Source organism: Tachypleus tridentatus, chromosome 4 (genome assembly GCF_004210375.1).
Source record: "Tachypleus tridentatus isolate NWPU-2018 chromosome 4, ASM421037v1, whole genome shotgun sequence".
Classification (NCBI taxonomy): domain Eukaryota; kingdom Metazoa; phylum Arthropoda; class Merostomata; order Xiphosura; family Limulidae; genus Tachypleus; species Tachypleus tridentatus.
The window spans coordinates 9,820,931-9,839,818 of NC_134828.1; the positions used below are offsets into that span (position 1 = coordinate 9,820,931).

Genomic DNA, 18,888 nt, shown 5'->3' on the forward strand with positions numbered 1-18,888 from the left:
GTGCTAATAAAACTTCGGCTGTAACGTAAGAGGTAATAACTAGTTGTTGACAGTGTGTGTTGGGGCTCAGGGTGTAAACGGTTATAGTAATGAAAATGCCACTTTTTGAATGCGGATAGGTGATATGGATAACTTCAAATCTAAGTTAATATCAACTGTGATATTTCTTTTATTACAACTACAGTATTTCGTTTTAGCCGCAGGTAATTGTAACTCTTCAGATTTTGATAATAGTTTAATCTTTAAGTAGATTAATCAAAATTTGTTCTTTGAAGTTTAAATAACTAATATTGAGTCCTGATATTTATATTCAAAAATAGATGCTTTGCATTTGAAATTTAATAATGCCCTGTCTAAGATACTTTCGACGGCGATTTTAAGTACCGTGGAAACTGCCCTGTAGTACAATACAACTTCAGTTAAACACAAGTAGTTTTTTCCGAAAAATAAGTCATTTTGGTCAACTCTAGTCTTTAAACTTAAAGTTGAAGTCTGGCTAAAGATAAAACTTAACATTCTGCAGAACTTAGACTACAGTGTATAATTGTTTGGTATGTAACTGACATAACTTATTTCACTGCGGTTTTTAGTTTTAGTTCTGGGTACAGTATAAAGTTATCGCATATTTATTGGGTTTGAATATCAACACTGCATTATGTTATTAATTTTAAATAGGACAAGTTTCCGAGGTTTCAATACACACTATTAGTATTAGGCTGTATCATGTTATAATAGAATTACAGTATATTTAGTCCGTATGTAAGAGTACTTCTTACTTTAATCGTTTAATATAATGTCTTCAATTTTGACGAAATACAATCAGTGTACCAATGCTATACAATAGCTCACAGTGGTAATGTTATCAAATAACATCACGTGTGTTATAAAAACGAAAACGTATCTTTCCTTATGGTGTGTGTGGAAGGAGATTACTTACCCTAATGAAATGATACCATTGGAACGATCTATATTTTCCACCATCAGTAAGATAAAGCGACATGCGACCGTCACTCTAACAGTTTACTGGGGTTAGTTATTTGCTAAAATCAAGAAGCAGAACCAGTGAATGTTGAAATAAAAACTCAACACAACTCTCATTTGATAGTCTAAAACATAGACGCATGCATTTCTTGTCATTACTTTAATAACAAGAATCTGTAAGTATTGGAATATATACGTTTTGTGAATAGCAGTTAGCTATTTGGTTTGTTCAGTTGGAGCCATGAAAGTGATAGTTAGGTGACTGACTTGTGTGTATACTTATTTTTATTAATTTTTACAACAGCTGTATGATAAATTGTAAATTTGGTGTGACACTAAATTGAATACAAGTAATAATATACCATCTTGATATATTGCTAGTAAACATTTATATGGACGTGACTAGCTCTAAACCCAATTAGTCACTTGAAGAAAGTAGAAGGAACGGTTTGTTCTGTAATGTGTTTTAGGAATGATATGTTTTAAAATCTTGTATACAGTACCAAATTATGTAACTTTTAAGTATGTTAAATGTAATCAACTAGTAGTCATTATTCTTAGTTCTTAATGAAGTTTCATTGGTACAACAATGAGGTTGAAATGGTTATAGATTTAATGATAGATTTTTGACAGGGTACTTGAGTATTAGATACAAACATTTAGTTTGTTTGTGTTTTTTTTAATACAGTGTACATTTCAGCCTAGAGATTTGAAATGGTTCCTTTACAGTGGGTCAGTATTTTATGAGTGATTTAAATATGCACAGAGAAAACTAATTATGATAAAATTAAGTTTTCACTTCATTAGTATGTATAAAAAGGCTGTATGTTTTTACATGAATAAAAAACACATTGAATACAATGTTGAGTTTTACAGAAACGGACCTTGAGGTTTTACACTATTTATAGTACTTATATATTTGTTATGTCAGGTGGAATTTCCTAATATATTCCAATCTTGTAATTGTTTTTTTATAATGTTAATTGTTATATGCTAGCTTAGATACCTGTGCACTGGATGTAAGTTATTTAAATTCATGATTAATGAAAGGTTATCTTAGGGCATGAAATGTTGTTTCCTTTATATATGATTTTAAAAACCCCAAAGCACTCATAAAAACAGCAAAACACAAAATGTGAAACCATAAATTTACATGTATCTCCTCATGGACTCAATAAACCTTCATGTGAAACTTAATGAAGATCCATCAACAGGAGCAAAGTAATGGTAAAAAAACAACCACAAAAACACTGATAAAAACTGCAGAATGCAAAATTGAAAAATTTGTGTGTATTTCCCCATGGACCTAATGAACCTTCATACTAATTTTGGTGGAGGTCCATTTACTAACATGGACATACAACAGATAGTACTAGTATATTTACGTAGATGGTGCCAGTACATTACATCCATGTGTGACGTATTCATGACATCATATCTGCACCCTGAGAATGGAGAAAAATAAAGTCCTCTGTGATGAGAAACGGAGATGAGATGGAAAAATCATGACCCTTGTTGCAAATCTGCATGCACACAAGTTAAAAATTTTGTGAAGTTGGGGGTTTGCACATTTTGTGTTAAAGTTTTTCCAGTATCATATAAGCAAGAGGTTCCACTGCAGTATGACAATAGTTTCTTGTTTCGTTTGCTCATTTTGAGAAGTTAATTTATATGTCAGTACCTAATATTGAACTTTCTTCGAGCATGCCTGTTTCCTTAAGTCCACATGTTCAGTAATTGACTTTGGAAGTTATATCCATGATTACTGAACACTACTAATTAGTATAAGGTAACAAACCAATTTTACTTGTACCTTGTTTTATGTTTACAGAAGAAACTAAGTTAAACTGGCAATGCAATTGTTTCCTATTTTAAATAATTTTATATATATATGTATGTGTGTGTGTGTGGTGTTCTGTTGCTATGATAACAGTTTACTGCTTCTTGCCTTGTAGATATTAATCCAGTTTTATTAACATGTGATACATGAAGACCATCTGTTTTAAACAGTTAATATTTACTGTTATTTACATTACTTGCTGTTTATGAACTTCAGAGAAAGAAGGGAGATTAGCTCTCAGTAATTCTACAGTAAAATAATCAGCTTAAAATGCTAAAAATTGGTTTTGATACTCAAGGCAGTGCAGATATCCCATTGTGTGACTGAGCTATACGACAAACAGACTTAGCCTTTCAGTGCTTTTAGGTAAGTTCGTCATCTGGATTTAAGTAAACCAAAATGGTTGTTGTATAAATAAGGCTGTTATTTCATTGTTAAAGAGAAAACTTGTATAAGTGAAGTCTTTATTTATGTAATAAAAATTTAAATATGAAACACTGAAGTATTTTTTCTCTCTTTGGTAAATATTCAATGATATAAAAAGTAACTTTAGAATGTAAGCGTATATTAACTTTTTTCCCATTTGTTTCATGTTAAAATATTTACATTTTCATGTTGGAATATTAAAGAAACCATCTGTTTCTCATTTGTCTTTCTCACCAGTTGTGGCCCCCCAGTGGCTCGGCAGTATCTCTGCGGGCTTACTATGCTAAAAACCAGGTTTCGATACCCGTGGTGGGCAGAGCACAGATAGCCCATTGTGTAGCTTTGTGCTTAATTCAAAACAATTCATCAGTTGTGTTTATTCATCAAATATAAATTATCAAATTAATATAAAATGATAAAAACCTAATAACCTTAGTGCTTTCAAAAGGTAACCTTTCTTCTCTGGAACAAACTAATTGCTACATATGCATTAGCAACATATAGTTTTGTCATAGAGACGCAGTATATGATGTAATGTACATGCATTGTTATTTGTGGCAGTTTAAAACAGTGATCTGAAAGAAAGCCATAACTGAATTGTGGTGTGTGTGTGTGTGTGTTATATTTAAATTTTTGTATACATTTTACAGATAAATGTTAAAAATATTAACTTTGTCACTTTAGTAGTATAGTAAGTAGAATTGGTTTGTTAGCTCTGGAATAACCATGCGTGTTTATCCATAACTTCTGCTACATAACAATAATTTACTTATTTCACTTCCTTTTGTTCACCAGATAATTCAACAAAATCAAAAGAAGCCATTGAAGTTTCTGTTTATAACATTCATCCAACAACTGTAGAGATAGACTGGCACTCAAGAGTACTTCACCAACAGAATCTCTCTGACTGTGAATTGGTATACAGACAACTTGACAGTCCAGAGCAGGTCGAGGTTTGGTCCAACTTTATACCAACTGGCCACGTTTTCCCACTCGTAGGACTGAAGAACAATGTAACGTACCACTTCCAAATGATCTGCTATGACACGAGTAGTAGAAAATTGCAATCAAACTCTCTTGAATTTACAACAGGTGATGTTTAGTCTCTCAGCTTCATTGAATGTAACTTTAAGTTCATTTTTAAACAGACAAGTAATGTGGTGCTCAGATATGTAGGTGCTTGTCTTCAGTTGCCACTGTTTATTTCTTTGATAGCTTTTTTTATTTGTTTTTTATCAGTGATGTTCTTAGATGTTTGGAGCTTAAGTGAAAAGCGTTTGTACAAACATGACAGAAATATTTAAAACTGTTATGTTTGTAGTTTTATCAAATACCCCATTTGTAATTTTTAGGAGAGCAGATGAAAATATTTGTAGGTATGGAGAAATGTACTAGTTATTTATTAAACTGGATTTACAACGTGCAGAGTTTTGTTTTTTCAACTGTTCTATGAAGTAAAGTGACTTGCTTATTCACTGCCATTTCTTTGGTTGTGTATCAGACCTGGTGTGTTCAGTTTCTTTAATATATTTTCAACATTACTTTTAAGGTTGGTAATCTTAACTAAGATTAGATTGCACAAACAAGAACACTTCAGTGCAATATGATTTTCTGTGTTTGTACATTGTAATAAAACTGGTTGAAGTTGCAACAACAACAACGAAACTATCTCGCTTTGAGTAATAAGTTACTCTGTGTTTTTGTAATGATATATAAAATGCCATAAAGTTCATTAATCCCATTTATTTTGTAGTTTTCTAACAAACACTTAGACCAGTTTTATTTTTTATTGAAAGTATATTTAATGGTTTGTTCAATTGATTTTCATACAGTTTATGACTGACTTGTGTTGCAAAATTGTATGCAAACAAACAAAAGTATTAGGCATATTTTTAGAAAAATAAATTATTTTACCATGAACATAAATAGCTAAATAAGTCTCATATTCTATAACCAGTTTTTTTGGTAAATAACCAAATAGTGTCATACTCTATGTACCAGTTTTTTAATATAAATATCTAAGACTATATACCAGTTTGTATATAAATAACCAAATAGTCTCATACTCTATATACCAGTTTTAATATGAATAACCAAATAGTGTCATACTCTGTATATCAGTTTTAATATAAACCAACTAGTCTCAAAATCTATGTACCAGTTTTTTTTAGCCTGTTGACTGCCAAGTATTTCAGCTGCTACGGCAGCTCCTATGCCGGGTTTTTTTCAGCAGAATTGAGTAATTTTTAAAACAAAGGAAATAAGCAACAAATACTATATTTTCTCGAAGCCAAACTTGTACACAAAATGAAGAAATATGTACAAAACATGAAACAATAACTCATCCTTGGCACTGTTTACCAATCGGCTTGGATGAGTTATCTTGTCTACGGCACTGAACAGGTTAATATAAATAACCAAATATTCTCATACTCTATTTTAGTTTTTTTATAATTTCAAATTGGTCAGTGTTTTGGTCCTAATACATTATTCATTTGCATGTCATTGGTTGGGCAATGATTGAAGAAATGTAAACATTGCTGTTAGCTTTGAGACAGTGTTATGGTGTGTCTTTATCCAAAGGATCAGTGAACTTGTTTGTTTACGAACTTGGTATCATTCCATCGTGTATCACATATACAGTCTAACCCAACTCCAAGTTGACATATAAAATATATAAAAAAAGCATGCAAGTTGATGCTTTCAAAAAATACATAGTTTAATAGTCCAATAACTGCACTAGTAAATTTGCAATTTTTTAAATTTATTTTTGGTTTGATAAATTAAAAGTGAATTTAATATCTGAAAAACCTCCAAATACAAGGTGTTAAATAATGTTAGTCTTAATAAGCATATTAAAAACCTTTTTAGGGACTTTTAACACTTAAATATATTTCATACTAAGTAATTTTTTTATCCTGTACTACACACCATTTTATAAAGTGTCATGACCTCAAAATTAAATCTTTCATTTGTTCTTTGAGCTTTAGTACAAATACGATAAACTGTGAAACTAGATGAAATCATAATCTCTAGCACTTCAGCTGTAGGCTTGATGTTATGTTGAAGACTAAAAGCTGATATGTTATATTAAAGAAAACCAAACAAGATGTCAATTGGGTAAAACAAGACACCTACTAAATATAATTTGTATGAAATATTTATATATATCAGAAAGTGCATTACAATGTCAGTTGGGTAGAACAAGACACCTATGAAACATCATTAATATGAAATATTTTATATATATATATTAGAAAGTTCTTTGAGGTGTCAGTTGGGTAAAACAAGATACCTAAATATCATTTGTATGAAATACATAGGAAAGTGCTTTACGATGTCAGTTGGATAAAACAAAACACCGACTAAACATTTGTATGAAATATTTATATATATCAGAAAGTGCATTACAATGTCAGTTGGGTAGAACAAGACACCTATGAAACATCATTAATATGAAATATTTTATATATATATATATATTAGAAAGTTCTTTGAGGTGTCAGTTGGGTAAAACAAGATACCTAAATATCATTTGTATGAAATACATCGGAAAGTGCTTTACGATGTCAGTTGGATAAAACAAAACACCGACTAAACATTTGTATGAAATATTTTAAATATATACTAGAGTTCTTTAAAATGTCAGTTGAGTGAAACAAGACCTAAACGTCATGTATATATATTAAAAAGTGCTTTACAATGTCAGTTGGGTAAAACAAGACACCTGCTAAACATCGTTACTATGAAATATTTTATGCATGTATATTAGAAAGTTCTTTAAGATGTTAGTTGGGTGAAACAAGACACTTGCTAAACATCATTAGTATGAAATATATATATATATATATATATTTTAGAAAATGCTTTAAGATGTCAATTAAGTAAAGCAAGACCCTTACTAAAAATCATTTGTATATAAATGTTAACCCTCTTAAGTCTTGTTCATGCAAATTTCATTTATTGGTTTTCCTCATTTTAAATAAACTTGTGAAAAGAGCAACAAAAGTTCTAAATCTAAGACACTTGATTGTCCAAAGTATATTTTAAAATCTCCAAAGAACATAAAAAAATTATAATTATATGAGAAAGAGTGCGTTATCCGAGAGTGGGTGTTTTGAGAAAGCTGTGAATAACATTCCTACAGATATGGTTAAAAATATGTAATAACTGAGAGACTGCCAAGGTTGGCAAATTAATATCTGTTTTTATTCTGTGTTAATTGATGTTTGTGTATATTATAATGGTTTTATTTATCACACTTAACTGTTTTGGTTTTGAGTTTTTTTTTTCCACAGCAGTCTTAGTACTTAAATGAACAAACAGAACAGAATAACCACATTTAGTTATGCTTGGTGTACATATGTAATATACAAAACCCAAACAAGTCATTATTCTCTGTTTTATTTTCCAACTATTATCCAGAATTTACAATGAACTGTAGCTTTAAAATTAATGGTGTTAGTACCTATAATACGACTTGTGTTCCAGCCATCCTGATGTGTTTGGTAAAAGGATATAGCAGGGGTATAGTGTGGTTGATATAACACTTTATCTGTCACTTATGGGTTCTTAGAACTAAAGGATTTTAAGAACCCATGATAATGGATTTATACAAGATTTTTTGTGATAAAACAACATAAAACTTGAACCAAAATTCTGTACAAAAGAATTGTTGTTGTTTTGTTTATAAATATACATCTGAAATAATCTAATGTTTAGTTTTGTATTATCCTGTATGTTCCAAAGTAGTACTTATACTAATTGGATCTGTTTATATACAAATTGGTGGTGTTTCATTAATGTTTGAATACTTATGTGAACTACATGCCTACTGTTAAAGAAATAGTTCAAAACAGTATTAATTATACATGTCATATGTAATGCTAAAAGTTAAAAATTACTAAATGTTATACTCCTGTTAAACTCTTTGCTTATATTCTAATGAATGAACTCACTTTTTTTTAATACTGAGGTATAGTGCAAGTGAAAGGTAGTTAGTAATATGACATTATCTGGTACTGGGTACCATGTGTATAACAGTATTTGCATTTGGTAGTTGTTGAAGTGAACTGCAATAGCTTGTATTGATTTTCTCTATCGTGTGAGCACCACCAACAGACTACTTGCTTTCCGATGACACAGCAGTCTCCTTGAATGTCTCTAACCTGTTACCAGAAGTATTGATTGAAAAATGCACCGGAACCTTCATCAAAACTTTGAAGAGGGCTCATCAGTGTTTCAGATAAGATGAGTTTCAGTGAAGTACCTCTTATCTCATAGGAAATGCATGAGCTGTCACCATGTCTACGTTTATTTTGTGAGGCATGTACTGTCATGCTGTTACTTGGGTTACTTTTTACATTTCTCTTAATGTAAGTAGGGCCACTTGTAATCTTAATTGAAACTTCAGTTTATAGAATGAAGGCTGAGTGCTTGGTGGTTCTGTGACATCTTTACTACTTCAACAAGTTTGAATATACAAGAGTGGTTGTGAGTGTATATGTACTTGTTTGTGAACATGGTATGAAGACTATAATTTTCGTGTGTCATTGTTTTGTATACCGTTAAGTGTAATTCTTCAGTTTACTCACAAACTTGTAAATGTACAGGTTAGAAAGGTGATATTGACTAACACAGAACAATAAACAGTTATTTTTATAAAGATAGTGAAATGTACAGTTGTTTGTTTATAAACATTTTGTTTTTCTTGTGAACATATTTCCTGTTGATGATTGATTTAACTTTTTGAGGTTAAAATAAGTAGCCTTTGATACAAAACACCATTAATAACATTAGGAAGACACAAGTGCTTTGGCTGTAGGTGTTTGAAAAATATAATTTTTATTTTTATTGTTTGTTAATATAAAGAAACAGAATTATTGTTAAAACCTTGTTTTGTGGTTTCCAAAATTATGTCAACACAAGTTAGTTTAGGAATACTAAAATTATATGTATACTTGGTAACTGTATTATGTTGATTAATGTGTCCTTATAATTTGTATGGGAACTTTAAATTGAAAAAACTATACCTTTTTTACGTATTTGTTGTAGTACACAGTGCTTATTAGTTACCATTTGAACGTAGAAATATTACATCGAGATACTACTAAATATTACATCGAGATACTACTAAATACTTCCTTGTGGACATTTTTTTACAATTTTTCTTTTTATTGGGATCTCGTGTTTCATTGGCAGCTTTATCACAAGTATAATCTACATTGCAGAAAACTAAATTAGATCAGTGAATTAGTTCTGAAGTCCACGTTTCTTTGATATATAGAATGTATGCAAAAATTGTTTCATGATGCACTGATGACTAAATATTTAACGTGATGTTTGTGACTTTATCTCTTTGGTGTGTAAAAAAAACTGGACAATATTTTTATTTTTGGCATAGTTATATGTTAAGTAAGACTTGTGATATAGACTGACAAATATAGTTTGCTGTTCATAAAACATTTGTAGAATTTTAATTTTCTCTTTGGAAACTTGAGTGTAAGAGACCGGTCTTATCTTATTTCTGGAAAGATTTCTTTCGTGATTACTTATTGAGAATTTACCATTATACTGAGCTGCAGAAGTGTAAAGATAAGTTCATTAAATGTAAGGAAAATAAAAATGTTTTTTTTAAGAGCAAGATTGTGCTTTTATATCGTGAGTTCATTTACAGAATGTAGAAAAAATAAGCAAGTTTTTAAGCCTGTTTTGTACATTATTATTAAACTTTTTTAAGGTAACTTTTGCTGCTGCTATAAAAGTGTCTGAGAAAATTATATATATATAAATTTCAAGGTAGTAACTTTTAAAAACTGGCAAAGAGAATTCTTCACTGTATTAAATGAATTAGTGTAATTTTGCTGGTGATACATTAGTTTGACTAAAATCTATTTTTATACTTGTACAGTTTTACACTTTTTCATAAAAATCAGTTTCTTGATCATGAGAAACCCACTTGAAATAAAAGTTAACCTGAAGATGACCTAGGAAGGTCATAACGTTGTTCTCTGCTTATCAATAAAAGTGTTATTACCCATACCAGTTGTTCTGAGACATAAAAATCAGGTTATTATTCATTTAACCCAGTAGCATTCTAAATAAGACATAATTATTGTTTAAATGATCATTGAAAATGGGTAGGAGTCTTCATAAAAAGTTTTGATGAAGCTAATAGTCATTTCTGATAATGAGTGTTAATGAAGTACAACTTATCTCGTAAACAATATGTGAACTTGGGTCTCTATATGATGTAACAAAACTTTTATAGTAGTTGCAAGAATACAGTAACACTAAATGTTTTCAATTGTTTTACATTTTAAGGTATCAAGAAAAAGCCCAAAAGTTACATAGTCTCATCAGATTCATACAGAAGTAACTATGACGCTGTTTCCCGAGAGAACCCTTATCACGACGAAGAGAGTCTCCGGGATGTCCAGTCTTCCAGTGTGATATTAGGAGCCATTTGTGGAATTGTGGGTTTTCTAATCATTAATGTAACTGTGGTGATAGCAGTAAAACGTTACTCCCAGCATCAGATGAGACATCGTAGAATACTGATAGGAGAGTAAGTAGCAAACATGAATATTATTTTGAAATGATTGGGTTTTACTCTGCTTGTGGAGAGTATATGTACCACTAATGAAAATACAAATAAATGAACTGTAATGGTAATAAACAACAGTATAGTTCTTGTGGAATAGGCAATTGCTGACAGGTGAGAACAATGAATGATTTAATCCTAATTTTTGTGTTGAATTAGCAGAGCATCATAGTTTAATAGCATATGTATTTGTTGCACTTCTATAATGAGGTGTAACAGTTGGAAAGTCACATTACTAAACTGATCTGTTATGACTGAGTTTATCTAGTGCTTTTATTTGGTAATAATGTATCTGTTTAGAAATTATTTTCACATTAATATGAAATAATTATTATTCATACCTTGCTTATCTAAGATAGTTTGCAGTATGTATTTTGTTTCACATAATACTTGTTTCTGTATATCATGTAGTCTTTCCTGCCAGGAAAGTTATGTTCCACCACTTTTATTTTCTTTGTTTTAACTTCTTTATTAGCTTATGATTTTAATTTTGTACCCAGGTTTTAATGTTCCTGAGAGTAAATTGTATTATAAATATGTTCTCCCTTATTTTTACCTTATTAATTTATGGTTATTCCAATGTAACATGTAGTTTTTGATTCTTTATGACTGTTAACATAAAGATGACCTAGGAAGGTCAAAACGTTGTTCTACGTTGATCAGTAAAAGTGTTAATACCCAAACCAGCTGTTCTGAGATACATTAACATGTGGTTTGTTTAATGTGACTTAGAATTTAAGCCTACCTTTACTTACTCTGTATATCTTTAGGTTTCTGTCCCAGGGATATTTTGTAATGTTATCTTTGTGAACTTTGTGTTTCAGCTCCTTACATTTTATGTAAGACATAATTTTTAAATAGCTTACACCTTCCCTCTACATCTGTGTACTAAACCACCAACACCTTCCCTCTACATCTGTTTACTAAACCACCAACACCTTCCCTCTACATCTGTTTACTAAACCACCAACACCTTCCCTCTACATCTGTTTACTAAACCACCAACACCTTCCCTCTACATCTGTTTACTAAACCACCAACACCTTACCTTTACGTCTGTTTGCTAAATACCAACACCTTCCCTCTACGTCTGTTTTGCTAAACCACCAACACCTTACCTTTACGTCTGTTTGCTAAACTACCAACACTCTTTTGCGTCTGTTTTGCTAAACCACCAACACAGCCGCTCTCACGTCTGTATACTAAACTACCACGCACCTTATTTCCACGTCTGTGTACTAAACCACCAACACCTTACATCACGTCTGGTTTGCTAAACTACCAACGCACTTACCATCACGTCTGTTTACTGGAAACTACCAACCTCTTCCTCTACGTCTGTGTAGCTAAACCACCAACCCTTCCATCTGCGTCTGTGTACTAAACCACCACCTTTTCCTCTGCGTCTGGTTTGCTAAACCACCAACACCTTCCATCTGCGTCTGTTGTGTACTAAACCACCAACCCCTTACCTCTACATCTGTGTACTAAACCACCAACCCCTTACCTCTACATCTGTGTACTAAACCACCAACCCCTTACCTCTACATCTGTGTACTAAACCACCAACCCCTTACCTCTACATCTGTGTACTAAACCACCAACCCCTTACCTCTACATCTGTGTACTAAACCACCAACTCCTTACCTCTACATCTGTGTACTAAACCACCAACCCCTTGCTATCTGCGTCTGTGTGACTACTAAACCACCAACCCCACTCTACATCTGTGTACTAAACCACCAACCCCTTTACTCTACGTCTGTGTACTAAACCACCAACCCCTTACTCTACTGCGTCTGTGTACTAAACCACCAACCCCTTACTCTACGTCTGTGTACTTAAACCACCAACCCCTACATCTGTGTACTAAACTACCAACCTCTTACCTCTGCGTCTGTGTACTTGACCACCAACCCCTTACCTCTGCGTCTGTGTACTAAACCACCAACCCCTTACTCTCTGCGTCTGTGTACTAAACCATGACCCCTTACTCTCTGCATCTGTGTACTAAACCACCAACCCCTTACCTCTGCGTCTGTGTACTAAACCACCAACCCCTTACTCTGCGTCTGTGTTTGCTAAACCACCAACCCTTACCTCTGCGTCTGCGTACTAAACCACCAACACCTTCACCTCTGCGTCTGCGTACTAAACCACCAACGCCTTTCCTCTGCGTCTGCGTACTAAACCACCAACACTTTCCCTCTGCGTCTGTTTGCTAAACTACCAACACCTTTCCATCTGCGTCTGTTTACTAAACCACCAACACTTTCCATCTGCGTCTGTGTACTAAACCACCAACACGCTTCCTCTGCGTCTGTTGTACTAAACCACCAACCCCTTACTCTGCGTCTGTTGTACTAAACCACCAACCCTTTCCTCTGCGTCTGTATACTAAAACTACCAACACCTTTCCTCTGCATCTGTTTTGCTAAACCACCAACACTCTTTCCTCTACATCTGTTTACTAAACTACCAACACCTTTCCCTCTACATCTGTGTACTAAACCACCAACACCTTTCCCTCTACATCTGTGTACTAAACCACCAACACCTTTCCCTCTACATCTGTTACATACTAAACCACCAACACCTTCCCTCTACATCTGTGTACTAAACCACCAACACCTTCCCTCTACATCTGTGTACTAAACCACCAACACCTTCCCTCTACATCTGTGTACTAAACCACCAACACCTTCCCTCTACATCTGTTTACTATATCACCAACACCTTCCCTCTACATCTGTTTACTATATCACCAACACCTTCCCTCTACATCTGTTTACTATATCACCAACACCTTCCCTCTACATCTGTTTACTAAACCACCACCAACCTTTACTTGTAGTTCTTTATTCCTTTTTCCATCCATCAGTTTCCTGAAATTTATGTTAAGCCTTTTCTTAGCTCTTGTTTTCGGTGGCTTTTCTGTTCGGTTGAAGAATAGATAAATAGTTTTGTATGTGTAACATTCAGTTATATATGTATAATCAGTATTTATAAAAACCATAGAAAATGTAGCATAACTAATATTTTTGTTATTCTGCATCCACGTATACATGTTATACACATGTTAAGGTAGTTATTTGAAAAACTGTTCAGTACAGAATGAAATAATATATTTGGTTCCTTATACTACAAATGTAACAGTAGTGTAGTTGAACTGATTTATGACTGTATAACTCCATGCTTTGTTGTTGTTGTTGTTTTCAGGGAAAGAAATGATTACGAATTCCTCTATTTTCAAGAATTTGAATAAGAAAGGCTTAGGGAAGAACCTAATTCGTTTCAAGGATTATAACCGACATATTCTTTTAATGTCACGCGTGTTTCGTCAACATATTTTTCACCTTGGACTCTTTTTATTGGTCTGTGTTACCTGCATAGAAATTGATCATCACTAGAAAATCTTTGCCCGACAATCTACTTTATGTCAAACTATCTTGTGATAAGTCTACCTCCTGGCCTTATAGCTTACATAGAGGTGAAACAGGTAATTTTTTGTCCACTAAAGATGTTGGTAACTTGTACATATGTTTTACTACATTCTATAAAAAGATCCTCTTGGTCTAAATTGTCTTCTAGAAAGCACTTAGATCATTGTTATCTATAGTTATGTTAGCCTACTCTCCTAATGTTGGGCTTTGAATTTGTAAATCTCCTCAGATTAATGAGCAATGGATATTTCCTCAACTGAAGGATTACCTTAAGTGGTGTTAGTCAATGATTTCTTTAAATATTTTGGCAACTTTAATGGATCAGTAACAAAGCCATTAGAACTTCAACATATATTCTTGTAACATTTATTTAACAGAGAAAAATTTTGACATTATTATGGTGATAAGTTTAAGTAAGTGACCAGAACCTTTCATCACAAAAAAAGAAATGTGACTTTCCACTAAATTTATTTTTTGTATTTTGAAGCTGTCTTTATGAAACTTAAATTATAACTAAGCCTAACAAGTCACTTATAGGACATTTACATAGCAGTTGTGTTTTAGTACACTGGTGGCTAACTATGTAGGTTTAGGATACAAAACCTGGTTAGGGTTAACCTACAAAACTTTGCCAATGTTTACAGTAAGATTCAGGAAAACAATACCACTCTTTTTATTCCTACCTAACACATTTTTTGTAAATATATATTAAACATTTCTTTCTCCACAAATAAATTTCTTAACTTTTTTTTTTATTCTAATTCAAAATATATAAACAAAGAACTATTCTTTACATCTGATTGAATGTGAAATTTATTTTGAACCAGTGTACAGGTAGAAATATTCGAGTGGCTGTATAGCATACTCATGGTCCATTGGAACTTTTAAATATTTATATGAAGCTGACCAATAAAAAATAGTTAGGTCACAGAAAAAAGCCCATTTAGACTGAGGTTCTTGTAACTAAGTGTATAATGTACTGTGAATTCTGTCCTATTACAAATATTAGATGTCTGGGTGACATATATAGTTCACATTGTCTATAAATAAATGTTTATTGAATTTAATAGTTTGAATCTTTCATGTTACAAGTATTAAATAACTGTCCATATAGCATACTTGCTGTTTTATAGAAGTTTTTATTCAGCTAGTAAACGATAGGTATTTATGATAAATGACCATATGCGTGTACATGACTTACCAGAAATGCTAAGTGATTCTTATTGGAAGTTTTGTGTGTTTTTTTTCATACTGATATCAAATTCAAAATAAACTCTCTGCATTTTATGTTCACATTTGGTGAATACAAACCTTAATAAACACTTACATTACTCGTTTTGTTAATATACTTTGCATTTGTAATGTGGGTGTAATTGACACTTGGATTCTAGAAAACAAATAGTCAAATATATTAGTATCCTTACAGTCAGAATTATTGAAACCTGGACAGTAAAAATATGTAACGTATACTTTTTATACACAAGTCAGGTATACTTAAGCAAAATAAACTTATTAAAATTCAAAGAAACAAAACTGAAATGAATCTTTTAAAGCTTCAGTCACTTCCAAGAGAAAGACAGAGAGAGCATATCATACATTCTACTTTGATCACTAGGTGATTCTATATGTTCTGTAATGTCATAGTTGTACAGAATCGTTAGATCCTGTTAGTAATTTAATATTAAAAAAACAAGTTGAAAGTACGCTATTGTTTGTATACATTATACAATTTTTTAGTTTAAATTATAAAAGACCTATACTAGTATTATTTTTATTACTTTGTGCTTTTGATATAAGAGTATAAAACATTCATGTATGGTGTAAAGTGACTTTTATATGCATTTTGTTAGTGGTTTACGTTGTTGTGTTTTTGGTAACATGAATATTTTTTTCTCTATATCTATGGTAATAACCTTTGTAAGTACATATCTTTGAATTGGTTTAACCGTGTCAGGTTTTGTACTTAAAGTTTTGTTCACTTGTTGAAATTGTTATAGTTTAATTTTTAATTTTATATAATTTGATTATGTTCTTTGTAAAATAATTTCAAAGCCATACAAACGAGTGATATATTTTAAAAGATCATTTAAAAATAGCCTTGCCAATGCTGGTATCGTACAGACAAAATTGTCTCTTGTTAGACTTTTAAACGATTTTGTGTCAAGAAAATCCAGTTAAAGACTATGTTTCTTATAAATACATAAAAATAGGCTTCGCATTGTTATATCAGAAACAAATCAAATTTATAATGAAGTTACTGATCCTTCATAATCATATCATAAAGAAATCCATCTTGATAAATACGTAAAAGATATTTTGTGTTAAGCTATAGTGTGTATACCTTCATTGGTCCAGGAAGCCATCTCTTCCCAGTTCGTAAGGATGTATGTATATACCAGGTCATGAATAGATACTTGATCGTTTTCGTCCGGTTTTAGAAATACATTCATCTTCATATGTATTTGTTTGAAGGCATATCTATATTCCGTAGATCAAGTTGGCAGATGTAACAACTTGTATGTACTCTCATCATGTCAAGACATCATTACGTCATGTTAAAAAAAATATTCTTTCTTTAGGAAAACTCGACCAAATTAATGAGATCGCGAACACATTCCTTTTCTGTATCTATTTCATGGAAAAGATAGGCCTACCGTAAATAACATTTGAGGACCACTACTTTATTAAAAAGAAACCAAACCAGTTCTAATCTTAGATCCTTTATATTAACCATATTATCAACATTGCCCAATTCGTACCTATTCTAAGTACGCGGTATTTTTCTATGCTGTTGTATTACTTTTGTATTTAACATGAATATGTTTTACTGAGTCATTTGTTACGTCTCCTACTAATACAGTGTCAGTCGCTATATTTTCGGAGATTGTTCTTTACTGTGTTTATAAATCATAATATTTTACCTGTTGTTTTTGTTTTTTTTGTGGTTGTAATGATTTATACCTTTTTTTTTCTGCAACTATAATGCGCTATTAAACTTTTAAGTAGAATGTTTTCAAAGATGAAAATAAATAATTTGTATTTTGAAAGTGTGATTTTAAAACAGCATAATCGAAACTGGCTTGAATACATGATACGCAGTATTTACTGAAATTGTAGTTTTAGACATATTTGAAACATTTTAATTTTTCTTTATATCTGGGTCAAAATATCAAAATAAGAAAATTCAAGGCCCACACTTGTGCTTTTGTTATTTTTTTTTAGGCACTAAAAGGCGCCATGTTATAAAAATGTATGTATTTGATGAAGTAATAATAAATAATGCCTCAGGTAGTGACTTCCTTCAGTTATTTCATTTTTAATACCCAATAGGCCCGGCATGGTCAAGTGGGATAAGGCGTTCGACTCGTAATCTGAGGGTCGCGAGTTCGAATACCCGTCGCGCCAAACATGTTCGCCCTTTCAGTCGTGGGGGCGTTATAAAGTTACAGTCAATCCCACTATTCGTTAGTGAAAGAGTAGTCCAAGAGTTGGTGATGATTAGCTGCCTTCCCTCTAGTCTTACACTGCTAAATTAGGGACGGCTAGCACAGATACCCCTCGTTTAGCTTTGCGCAAAATTAAAAAAAAACAAAACACAAACAAACAATATCCAATATTTCCGAACACATTTTCTTAGTTTTTACAGCGATTAAAATAAACGAAAAATTTTAACTAAGAAAAATAAATTGGATTTGTGCACACAATTAATAATTAATACAGAATGAACTAAATCACTGCATCATTATTAGTATATTAACACACGCACTTCTTCCATACAGAGGATCTGTAACCCCAAACTATCCCAGGGTTGTCACATTGTAGGTCACTCTATCTTCATCGGAATTCGGGCCATGTTCTGTACCAGGGAGGGTTAGGTTCAGCGTAGACCAGTTACCACACAACAAGTGGCTCATGATATTTACTTGAACTACGTAATTAATATTCGTATTGTGACTAATACCACTACCAAGACTCCTAGTCTTTAATACCAGGGAGAGTGCTGTTATGCTTAGAAGCTGGTAAAAAGTACAAGTGGGTAGATGATGCAATTATAGGGATCTGAGAGGGAGAGACTTTACAATATTGAGTCTCCTATCTCGTCTGGAACTGAATATTTCATCGACGGTTCACGATGAGCGAATTAATTTCGAGTTAATATTGGTATAGTTCACTTTATGGGTAGCTAGCTAGTCCTTCACACGCAAAATTTTCACAGCTGAAGTTAATCGGTTTGTAAAGTTCGAAATCTATTCTCAATCAAATATGTTTAGTTTCTCGATTAATAAGTGTTACTAGCGGTTATAGTCTCCTTGATTTATAGTATACTAAGTGCAGCAAACCAACAATATATACAGTTTCTTGGCGAGGTTCTAGAAATTTCAGTTGGCCAGCAATATTTGACAATGCGTTAGTGCTTTCGGAAAACACATCGTTGATTTTTACACTCGAAAAATTTAATAACTGGGCGATATAATTTCGCAAACACGTTTAATAGTATAAGTTGCATGGATTTGTAAGCATATATTTAACTAAAACGAACATCGATGTTAAGATAAATATATATATTAGTAAATCCGTTATATAGATGATTCTAT

At 32.1% G+C, this 18,888-nt stretch overlaps 1 protein-coding gene across 1 annotated transcript; it reads left to right on the forward strand.

Moving 5' to 3' along the window:
• Positions 1–20: 20 nt before the first annotated feature.
• Positions 21–17,588, forward strand: LOC143248543 (uncharacterized). Its single transcript, XM_076496974.1, has 4 exons — positions 21–203; positions 4,043–4,339; positions 10,571–10,814; positions 14,070–17,588. Exons 1-4 carry the CDS (start codon positions 110–112, stop codon positions 14,113–14,115), a joined length of 681 nt encoding a protein of 226 aa, XP_076353089.1. The 5' UTR covers positions 21–109; the 3' UTR covers positions 14,116–17,588.
• The last annotated feature ends 1,300 nt before the right edge of the window (positions 17,589–18,888 follow it).